This window comes from Apteryx rowi, unplaced genomic scaffold (assembly GCF_003343035.1).
Source record: "Apteryx rowi isolate R43461 unplaced genomic scaffold, aptRow1 scaffold_117, whole genome shotgun sequence".
Lineage (NCBI taxonomy): Eukaryota > Metazoa > Chordata > Aves > Apterygiformes > Apterygidae > Apteryx > Apteryx rowi.
In genome coordinates, this window is record NW_020447386.1 from 1,592,281 (window position 1) to 1,604,352 (window position 12,072).

Here is a 12,072-nt window from a genome sequence, read left to right on the forward strand (position 1 = left end):
GGATGGGTTTGAAGAAATAGTTACTGATATGGCTATTCATTTCATGCAAATTTTCTACTTAAGGGAATTTTTTTTCATTTTCTTAGTATTTGACTTCCACCAAGCTGCTGATGGAATCCAAGAACAACAAAGAGAAGAACAAGCAGGAAAGAAGTATGTAGTTTTATTATGTCAAACATGGGAAACATATGTGACCTAGTACACTGGATTTCCTTTATTGTTTGTCATCGTGTTTAAAACTGTATTAATTGTTCCTTGCAAGTCTTTAATGTGAAGTATGCAGGGATCATTTCTTACACTTCTGTCCTCAGTGGCAAGCAAAAAAGCAAAAAATCATATTCCTAATGAAAAGGTTTTATCTTGATTTTCCCCCCCCCCCATGAAAAAGTTCCTAGGTCCTAATTTAGTGTACGAAAAGGGTTGCTGTTTCCCACTATTTAAGTTGTTTACCAGAGAAATATGTTTCTTAAAAAAAAAAAAAAAAAAAAAAAAAAAAATTTCTGTTGATAAAGATTGAAGGACCACTTCGTCATCTCTAAATTACTAAAGTCTGATAGGACTAATATGGTATCTAAGGACTTTTGTTTTCAGAAGTGCATGTAAATGTTCATGCTGTCACATGCTGCTGCTGACTTTATGAAGTTCTTACAAGGTCTAAAAACTAGGTGCTATGTTTCTAAATGGTGATTTCCAAGTAGCTTGCCAGGTCTTGAGGGTGGGGAAGGAACTGGCAGAATTAACAGCATAGCACATCTACAATTGGAAAACAATGCATCACTATAGATATCTGAGATAAAAACTTAAACTTAATCCCTCTCCTGGGGGAGTTTGTGTATGTGGATGGAAATTAATTCAGTCTTCCTTACTGAGACTTCAGATAAAAGGTATCATCCATGACTATAACCTTTAAGAGAATGTCTGATTTGGGCAAAATGTAGTAAAACATACTTGTTTCACACAGGTTGTTATTGCATGCTAACTTTTCAAAAGCTTTAAAAAGCAAATAGAAAGCTGGATTTTGGGTTTTTTTGTAGGAGCCAGTATCTGTATATCGGCTATTCTTGAAGAATGTTTGTGGAGTACAAACTAAAACTGATGTGTGGCRGTATTTGTGGTTAAAAACACTGAGTCACTTGGCTACTTGTGAGAGTGAACTACTTTATTAGTCAACATTAAAGACTGTAAGAGAATGTCCAATAAAGAAATAACCACTTTCCTCCAATTAATTTGGTTTAAAGAAATCCAGAATTTTTTTCCTTGTAATTTGAAGATAAAAAGTTTAAGTCACTCTTATGTCCTGCATTGGTTCTTTCTGTGAGGTTTATTATGCTGTTGAAATTTTGCAGCAGCCATAGAGTTCTTAAGCTTGGTAAAACTGCTAATGGACTAAAAATATTAAGCTGTACATATTTCCTCCTAAAATTTTAAGGGGAGCTAAATGACTACAGCGTTGGAAGTACTACTACAGGCTGGCTAAGTGCAGGAAACCAGAACTTGACTATAAAAAGCTATCCTTGCTGAAGGGCCTGGGGCTATTGCCTGTTTGTGAAAGAAACCAAAATAGCCTGGTAGCATGCGAAGTGTGGATATGACTGTATAGCATATTTTGTATCAAGCTTCTTGTGTGTCTAATACTTTAAAGTTGATCAGTATAAATAAGCAATAGCTTTAATTTTAATTTGACTGAATGCTTTTATCTGTTCAAATGTAGCTCAAGAAAAACTCCAGATAAGGATCATATAGCTTTCCTTGTAGAAACAGTATAGAAAATGGTGATCTGATGTAGAAGGATGTTATGCTTATACAACTGTTTTAACATCTATAGAGTCTCCTGATTGAGAACTTAACTCCTTTATGAATTGGCATGTATTATGAAACAAAATAAGTGGAAACCAACTTCTTAAAAAATTCTCTGTGAAGGGTATGAATTGGGGTGGGTTAGAATCAGTTTAAGCCACAAACTCCTAGTTAGTGAGGAGCCTCTCTCTGCTTTAGTTAAATGATACTGTACTATACAAAGTAAGTCAAGACATCTTGGATTTCAGACCGAAGGTAAACATTACCACTCCCAGAAATAACTCAGTGTTGAGTCTAATTGGAACAATCTGTTGTTTTTTCTAGATTATTGTTTCAAATCTGTTTTTTTTCCCTAGATTATTATTTCAAATCTCTCTTTTTCTAAATTGTTTTAAATCTACTCTAAACTTATAATAACAAACAACAAATAACATGAATTATGTACTGATGTGCTTGAACTGAATTTCAGTTCACTCATGTCTCAATTGATATCTTTAGTATAAAGTTCAAATATGACTTTAGGATTAAACTGTACCTTCACGTTGAAATGAAGTCCCTCTTGAACTGAGTTGTAGTAACTTCAAGGCAGTTGGAAGAAATCTGGGCCACTTTGCATCTGCCAGATTTTGTAATGGAAAAAGTCAAGGCTTTGTGTTTCTTCTCAAGGTAAAAAGATCTATAAAGTTAAGTGCAAAACTAAGTATAGCAATGTACAGCAAATTTCTGAAAATGCTGCACATCTGTTAGCTTCTCCTTAAAAAATTACTTCATTTTTGAAAGTGATGGGGCAATGTTTGACAAGCTGATTGTGATGAGTGCAGTTTGGTTCCATTTTGATAGCTGTCCAGCAAAGCTCTGGCGGAAATCACTTTCTCATCTTTTAACAGCTACTGGCCACTGAGCAGCCCTCAGTCTAACATCTAGATTACTTACCTGATTTCAAAGGAGTCCAGCATACCATTTAAAAAGAAAAAAAAAAAAAAAAAAAAGGCATGAAATTATCTTTGTTTCTAATGCCTTCCAATGCCTGGCTTTATGCTGCAGTCACTTCAACTTTGTCTCTGTGTTTTGTAAACTCAATTTTTGCCGCCTTGTGATCAGTGCCATTGTGTCTTTCTTTTTGATTTCAAATAGCTGCTACTCTAGTTTCTCTTGTAGGGTCTCCTTCCTTGAGTTAGGGACTTGGAAAAATTAATAGAGCCCTGTTTTTCTTCCACAGAGAACCCTCCAACCTTTTAAAAATGACCTTTTGTTATATAGCTATTTTGTTGAGACAACCATCTGTTGAGACCACAGTGATCACTGGGACGATTGCTTTGGTCCCTTTTCTTTGCACTTCTTCATGCTGGTGTATAAATTTGTTTCATGGGCTCTCTCTTTATGTATTTGTAAAATAGTTGATAAAAGGTCAATAGCCCATACCTTAGACTCCAGAAGCTGAAAGTGATAGAAATAAAATGTAAGTCTCTCTATGATACTAATAGGTCATTATCTTCTCTTTGACTAGAATGATGATGTAGGGAATTTGAGTCCTTTATTATAGTTCCTGGGGTGGGAATCCCAGGGTTTTTGCAGCCTCTTGACATGTTTATGTAGTTTTGAAATCTAAAGACCAGTCACTCGTTTTCTCTTTCTGTCCTGTGCCCTGCTACCACTGCAGTGTGTGTGTGTGTGGTGTGTTTTTTGTGTGTGTGTGTGTGGGGGGGGGTTAGTGCATGGGGTCACTATTCTCTCTCCATCAGTCTTAACCTTTTAATCTTAGGTGTTCTGCCTTCTCTCAATCTTAAACTGCAACCCTTTAATGATTTAAGCATGTATTTGCTTGAGGTACCTTTTTTTTTTTTTTTTTTTTTTAGGAATTAAAATATAAAGAACAGTATATTAACTCTGAAACCTAGCTGTTAATGTCCCTATCAAGTTAATTTATTAGCACTGTTCTGGGATTTAGCATTGCAGTCCTACCACTTGTATGTTGTGACTGGATTATCACCCTTGCCTGTCTAGTTTAGGCATAGGCAATGACTATTTTTTAATCAACTTTGTTAGTGGGAAGAGTGAGACAAGTCAATTCTGAAATTTAGACTAGCAGATAAAGTCCAAGTAGAAGTGTGTTTAAAATCCCTATTGAAATGATCCCGTTCTAGCAAAATCTGAATGAAATCTGACATGCTTCCTGCACCAGTATCGGCTCAGAAGCTCCATTTAGTGTCCAATAGTTTAAAAAAAAAAAAAAAAAGAGAGAGAGAGAGAGAGAATTGAGTATTGGCTCTAGTCTGTGTTAATGATATTTGGCAATGAAGAGTTAATGTGCTGTCTTTCAAAATATCATTTCACTGGTATCTGCCAGTGTTGCTCACATTAAGCAGACCACAGTTTTATTGCTTACTGTATTATTATTCTTAAAAAGTCTAAGTCTAGCTGTACTTCTCTGACAGTAAATTGTATTTTGTGATATCAATGACAAGCTAAAAAAAACTCAGTTCTGTCTGCTTGTCAGGAAAAATAGGYAGGTAAAGGTAAGAACAGTAATTCAGGTTTTCAGAATTGGCTACAGTAAAAATGCATTCCTGAACTGTTTCTTGCATACATTTTGAGCATCAAAGTCACTTTTAGATATTGGCCAGTGTTTCCATTCTCCTAGCTCAAACTGAGGCTTTCAGTATTAAATAAAAGATTTTTCGCATACAAACTTGAAATCCATACCATCTGTTCTGTTGCTTTATCAAGGACTTTCTTTATCTCTTTAGGAAATAACTTTTTAGGAAGGTGTTTATTTAGTTTCAGTTCATACTATCAAATGATGTTGTCTTGGCATTCAGTTCTTTAAGTGTAAAGTCAGGGAAAATTATCATTTGGGTTTTTTGTAGAAAAGCATTTCACTAAAATATGAAAGGTTATTGCTTTAAAAACAGAAGTATGTTGAAGGTATGTCCTTAAACAGTAATGTTCTGAAACTAAGTTGCATACTAAAAGTATCTTGTGCATTGAGATTTTAAATGTTTGCAATAATAGCATTTGATTTTATGCTAAATGTGTATTAGCTTTTTTTTTTTAAAAAAAGCTTGGTTTTATATCAAGAATAACTTGTATTATTATCTTTTGAAAGTTTGGGAACTACCAAAAAAGGAATTGGTCCAGTATATTCTTCAAAAGCTGCTCGAAGCGGACTCAGAATGTGTGATCTTGTTTCTGATTTTGATGAATTTTCTGAGAGGTAATTTCTATATTTTAATGCACAGTGTCAAGCTTAGTTTTCAGTTTCTGGGTAGGTCCCTGTGTAAACAATTACATCTGGCTGCTGATACATTTTGTGGTATGCTGTTCTGCTTAAAAAAAAAAAAATTAATCGCAAAATAATTGTAGGCATGTAACCAATAGAAGCTAAGGTGGGGGAGGGAAACAAACGAACAAAAAACCCTAGTGAAAAATGTTTGCCTTTCAGGTTCAAGGTGTTAGCCAATCAGTACAAGGCTATATATCCTACCTTAGAGATAGACATTGAAGGGGAGCTGAAAAAGCTGAAGGTAAGCCTGCTTCTGTCTGTTAAATGATGTAATCACCCTGTGCAGTTACTGATGCATAAACCTCGAGACTCTCAAATGCTTCTATGAGGAGTTAAAACATAACACATATCTCATGGGAAATTGATATGTATTGATTTTTAAAGAATCTGACTCAAGGACTCTTTTGGTGCTGCTTTATGCAGCATTTGAAAACATAGTTTCAAGAGAGCTATTGTAAACTTTAAGAAAAAGTCTTATGTAGGGAGAATTCTTCTTGCCTTTCCACTTGCTCAAGCATAGTGGCTTAAAAAATAAGATTGTAATTGGGGATGGGATGTCTTCATTGTAATGCAGAATATGAATTCCTCTTGTCAGAACCTTGAGAAGTTTTCCCTGTAACTGGAGTACTTGTGAGATTTCTCCCTAGTGTTGACTTCTTATGCTTAATAGTACAAGTTTGCAGTGCAAGCCAAGTTCTTATCTGGAAAACTGTCAAGTGCTTTACCTTTACCCAGCCCTTCCCCCCTTTCCCCCCCATGCCTTTTGTAGAAACTTAAGTCTCTTTGAGATTTTTACCCTTTAGAAAGCTTCAACCAAATTTGACAAATGGGTTAAAAACATTGAGATATGTGTGGAACAGGGAAGGGAACACACACTTACATATGCATAATTATTTTAGAAGATCAGGCCAAAGAAAATCATCCTTCTTTTATCTTTAGTTGCTGCTAAGCTCAGTTTGCCAGCTCTAGAAAGCAATATGTGGGAGTTCTTAGCATTTCTGCTTGGCTTACTGTAAATGATGTCACTTACACATGTTGAATTGTAAAACTTTTATCAATATGTAGACCTAAAAATCACTTATGGCTGAATGTTTTATAATCCTTTTCAGTTTACTTCAATACACATTGTGACTATAGAATATCAGAAGTTCATTGCTGGGTTGAAAACATAATATGTAGTGTAGCCTTGGGAAAATTACTTGCACTTAATGTTTGTTTTATAGTAATGTAATTCAGTAAATTCTGAAAGAGTAAAGCTGCTATATTTCGTGTGAAGTGAATCATTAGTATGAGAACTTCCATATGTTCTCAGGAGAAAAAGGCTGTGTGCCAAATGCTAATCTGAACATTATTGGGTTCTTACACCCAGTTCCTCAAAAGTTTTTAGGTAGTTTGCTCTTAATTCCAGTAAACAACTTAAAAAAACAAACAAACAAAAAACCCCCCACAAATGAATGCTACTTTACAGTTGTGTTTGTTGGCTTCAGACAGCCAGTAGTGGAACTCTGCAGATGCTGGTTTTGGAGGAGAAGTTTTGAACACTTGTAAATGAAATGCTGAATACAGTAAAATATTGTGATTATACTCAAGCTTGAATCTTTCTAAAACATTTAAATTACTTCAACAGTTTGGATTTGTGGTGTGTGTGTGGGGAGGGGTTTGTTGTTGTTGTTTTAACCTCTTGCTAGGAAGAGCCTACATGTCTACTGTGTAAATCTGAACCTAATGTTTCTCCTTCCCTTGCTCGCTTAGTGGCACATATTTATTTAGCGTTTCTTTATGTTTGCTTTTCCTTTTCAAATGGATTAAGACCCTTGTTATGAGAGAGGAATAGCACTTAGACATTTGCATGGAACAGTTCTCTGGCTGTCTCTATCATAGTGAAACTATACTAGACACTAATCTTTCGTATTACTCAGGACTACATGGAAAAAGTAAAACCAATGGTAAGGGATGGTGTCTATTTCATGTATGAGGCTTTGCATGGACCGCCAAAGAAGATCTTAGTAGAAGGTGCGAATGCAGCACTACTGGACATTGATTTTGGTAGGTATAGCCTCTTTGAGAAACGTGTTGCTATATATTTATGCTGTGAAAGGAGAACTTAATAAAATCTCTTCTGTGCATACTTGTTTTTGTGGAAGAAGTGTTTTGTATTTGGGGAAAACAGTATTCTCTGTGATTAACAAATAATCTGAGAATTTAAAGAAATTAATGTTTAAGTTACATTCTTCTAAAAAGGTTTAGACTCTTCCAAGATTAATCTTTTGAATGACAGTGAGGATTAGGCAACTAAACTACTTTTCTTAAATAGAGTGTAACTACTACAGACTTCAGTGTCTATAAACTTCATATGAAATAATTCACGGTTGTATAGATCTGTGGAAAACACTTCAGAATAAAAAATGATAGCTTTTTAACACTCCATAACAGAGAGGGAAAGTATATATGCAAAATATTTGACTTCTGAAGAATACACTTGCTTTTTATGCCCTTTATGTAACTTAGAATATCACTGTTTTACAGTGCAAGGAAAGATGACTAGAAACTGTGTTGTTAATGAGGCAAGAATGGAAAGATTACCCCAAACAACTTGTAATTATAAATGGTGCAGTTATTCTTAAAGTATTGTAAACTTGCTAATGAGAAGCTTCTTGGTAGAAATTGCTTATAACCAATATAACTGTTGTTATATTCTGAGGGACAGACAAATTGCTGTACCTCTATGTAAGCATAAGAAACCTATACGATAGGCTCCTACGTTCTGCCACATTTGTCTTTCTTCAGTCTCCCCAGTATTGTAGCTGCATCATTTTTATTTGTAGAAAGGTGCTTAAGCCTTAAAACTGAGGCCTGTGAGGACTACTGTCAAATGAATACAAAATTGGCACACGCTCTACTTTCAACTAATAGGTGTTTTGATATTGAATGTTTTTAAACATGCAAGTTTTGTGCCTCCTTTTAAGAGCTTATTTCTACCTCTTCCTTTAAGAGGGAGATATGTCTAAGAATAATCCCTATAAAGTGTGGGCACCAAGTTTTCCCACAATAGCATGAATATCGGAAGAACCTTCCTTTTTTAACAAGTCAGGAAAAAGAGGAAAGAAGTCTTAAAATAGGTCTGTCACAGGAAAATGTTTTGATGCAAAATTGTGAGATATTTGCAGTAAACTCTAGCTTTTTTTAAGTTTTAAGGATTTTAGTTTTCATAAAAGCATAGAAAATCATGTCTAAAAATCATCTATGTCTAATGTGTACAGAGTTCATCGGGTTGCTTGCATTTTCTCCTGCCTGTATTGTGAGAAACATTGATACAGAAATCTCTACTCTCCCTAGGTAGATGCTGTCAGTTGGTGGGATGCTTAGGCTAGCAACAGACAAGTCCTAGCCAAAAGATTTGGCAATGCCAAATTTAATTGTTGAGCATACTGAATGAGGCATAGAAATCTTAATGCTGAAGTGAGTTTTAAGAATGTGTGTCTGTCGACACTGAAGATGCTAAATCCCCAGCGTCTTATGTTCGGTGCTGCTTTCTGGGGCATGTAATGAAGCTCTCTTTTGTGAATGTGTTTGGTTGCTTATGGTTTCTTTTTAAACACTGGATGAGGGTAAACCAGTGTCAATGTACCATCCTGGAAGCTGAAAATGAGTAAGAATTGTTTCATTGACTCCCTTTGTGACATCCCCTATCTATACCACCTGCCAGAAGAGATGAACCTAACTACTGTTTCATAAGAAATGTAAAGCTTTAATTAGTACTTACAAACTACTGGTATGTATCACCTATAAATCTGTATCTTTCTCTTGAGCAATTTGAATTAAGCAATGGTACCTAAAGCTAGGCTTCAAAACCTCAGTGTAGAAGTCTCGGAAGGATTTTGACTTTCAGTTGTCTGTACTGCTTTCAGTTCCTTTTATCTTGGCTGTTCCTCTTACCCATCTCTCTGACTTTCATGCTAAGAAAGAAAAAAGAAATCTGAAGCATCAGGTAGAAGTCTGGCTTATATGCAGTTACTGTGTGCCTGAAGTGTTCATTCACAATTCACGCTGGAATTGTGAGGACTGGCTTACTACATTTCATCTTCCATTATTTAAACAAAGAAGTGTGAAACTAAATATTTTTAGCTGTTTAACTCTTTTAGCTGCCTTTGGTATCCAGGCTGTTCTTTAAATGAGGACTGATTTTTATTTTTATTATTTTTTATTATTATTATTATTATTATTATTATTATTTATTTTTTAATTTTATCCATGGAAAAACTCTCATCACTAATGAACTAGACTATATTCCAGCACTCTTTTTTTCCTTTTATTTTGGTTGTGTAAATCAGTCTTTTCATTTGATAATGTAAGCAAAGCTTTTCTTTCCAGAATTCTACTGTTCTATGCTATTTCTTATCCTTATACATTGTTGACCAGTTTGTTTCAGCCCATGTTTTGTTTTTTTCCCCCCAAATGAAAAATTATAAATGTTTATTTTCTAACCTGTTAATATCATTTTCTTAAGAGTCTCCTTTTGTATATTCACTTATAGCAAAGTGTAAATATTTTTTATATAATAGAGCGAGGCATGCTTTTATGGTGCCTCATTCCAATTTTTGACTTGTGTGGCCATCCAGAATTGTTATGTGGTCAAAGTTTGCTTCTGTGTCAGTTGAAATAAGTGGTAAGGTTTCTGCTGTTTTAATAAAGAAGGATCAGACAACGTACACACAAACTAAGAGCTCATTAAATATGTGATTGACTGTAAAGTGCATTTATTGTTGTTTTTTCTTCTTTGTAAAATCTAGGTAAGTGCAATGTAGAAGTACTCCTTACCTAGTTAGATTTTTTTTTTTTAATAGCTTAAGAATAATGTTTTAAAAAGTGATTAAATTTATTTTTAAATAGGCACATATCCTTTTGTGACTTCATCGAACTGTACAGTTGGAGGTGTTTGTACAGGTCTGGGCATGCCACCGCAGAATGTTGGGGAAGTGTATGGAGTTGTGAAAGCATATACAACTAGAGTTGGCATTGGTGCCTTTCCTACAGAACAAAATAATGTAAGCATTATCTGCACTAATGTGACCTGTAACTGGATAAAATTACTTGATGTGTCTTTCTTATGTTAAATCAGTATTACTGGTTAAATGCAAGCAGATGACAGTGGGTTGGATGTGTCATTCTTCTGATCCTAAACTGAATTTACAGGACTGCCAGATCTGAATGTCAGCTTCTCAAATCTTCCTATGGAATAGAAGCCTAGAGAAGGAATAACTTTTCAGAAAGTAGCTTAAATAGCATTCTCTTGAATTAGCAATAGCATTTTGTGTTTTTATTTTCATCTCATTGACAGATTTGTAAAATCTAGGAGGGGGAAGAAATTTTAAGGTAATTTACAATATTGAAAATGATGCTAAAATATATGATGCAGATACATACTGCAAATATGAAAAGGCTCATGTAATAATACTGCTCTTTGTTAGGAAATTGGAGAATTGCTGCAAACGCGAGGTAAAGAGTTTGGTGTGACCACTGGTAGAAAGAGAAGATGTGGCTGGCTGGATCTTGTATTACTCCGATATGCCTACATGATTAATGGATTTACTGCGTGAGTTATTTGTGACAGCTTTACTGGCAACTTGACTTTAAATCATGATATGCGACAGATTATTGTACATGGTACATGTGCTAGTCAGTAACATTCAGACTGTTAGTACTGATAGAAAATGCTAGTCAGTATGCTAGAAAGTGCTAGTCAGTAACATTCAGACTGTTAGTACTGATAGAAAATGGACTTTATAAAGATTTGATTGCCTGTAGAGTTCCATAGCCCTAGCTAGAAATGAAGGTTTTTCCTTCCTGAATAGGCAGATATTTTCAAAAGGTACAACAATTAGATATAAGTTTAGTCTGTAATTCTGGATATTTTGTCTAAAAGCTAGACACTTGTCTTGAATAAAACTTTCCTCACTAAGAGAGAGAGTGTAGCACTAGAACAGGTTCCCAGAGGTAGTGGAATCTCCTGGCAATTACCTCTGCCTCAGTCAAGAAGTTGGACTAAGTGAATCTCAGATGGTTGTTATCAGGTGGTTAGTTGTTTCCAACCAACATTTCTGTTTCTATGATTCAAAAGCAATCATAATGTCGTAGAGGAGACTAGAAATTACACATCTCATGATTTAAAGTTAGGGTTATGATTTTTATAAAGTACTTGATAAGGATATATTCATTATTCTGAATGTATCTTTCATTCTTCTCTTTTTGATAAATTAATTGCCCCTCATTTTCCTAGCAGTAAATATTTTTATATTTTTTATTTCTGTACTCCTAAATTCTTTCCTTTACTTGTAGTAAATCACTTGTGTAAAGAGATCCAAGAACTGCTTATGGCTCAAAGTACTTTAAACTTCAAGGTATTGCCCCCTCTTCTCCCAAACAAACCAAATCAAGCACATTACAAGGGCCTTAAAACCTGGCATAATTCAATTCCTCCCCCCTCCCAATTATAAGACAGACAGGAAGCTATTGGTATCTTTAGCAGTATATGTAAATATAGAAGACTTGAATGTGGCTTCCTCCAAAATTTCAGTTAAAATGAAAAGTAGGTATCTGAAACAAAAATTGTATAAAATTTCTAGTAGATCCATCAGTGTAAGTATATGCTTTACTTAAATGTTCTCATTTTCCTTGTCCTTTGTATTTTTCATTTAAAATAATATGCTTGGAAATGCAGCTGGGTATTTATAGAGCCAGTGCTTGGTTATTTTGCTGTCCTCACAGTTGGACAGGAGCACTTGTCAGAGAAGAAGAGCAGAAAGCAACAGGCATCATGCTACAAAACCATCTCATAGGTATGGTTGTAAATGTCTTGGCAGCACCCTGACCAATTAAAATTCTACCATTTAAAAGTAGAGATCAGTCACTTTAATTGGGGCATACCTGTTCTTTGAATTTTGCCCTTTTCCTATAATGCCAGATCTAAGTGCCAACATAAGGACTGTTTAAGT

General features: G+C 34.9%; 1 protein-coding gene across 1 annotated transcript in view; it reads left to right on the forward strand.

Moving 5' to 3' along the window:
* The window catches only part of ADSS (adenylosuccinate synthase), a 37,681-nt gene that overhangs the window by 20,247 nt on the left and 5,362 nt on the right, over nt 1-12,072 (forward strand). Inside the window, exons 5-10 of the mRNA XM_026082247.1 lie at nt 87-153; nt 4,904-5,011; nt 5,240-5,321; nt 7,000-7,126; nt 9,971-10,125; nt 10,549-10,673. Coding sequence (XP_025938032.1) covers nt 87-153; nt 4,904-5,011; nt 5,240-5,321; nt 7,000-7,126; nt 9,971-10,125; nt 10,549-10,673 — 664 coding nt within the window. The remainder of the gene's footprint in view (nt 1-86; nt 154-4,903; nt 5,012-5,239; nt 5,322-6,999; nt 7,127-9,970; nt 10,126-10,548; nt 10,674-12,072) is intronic.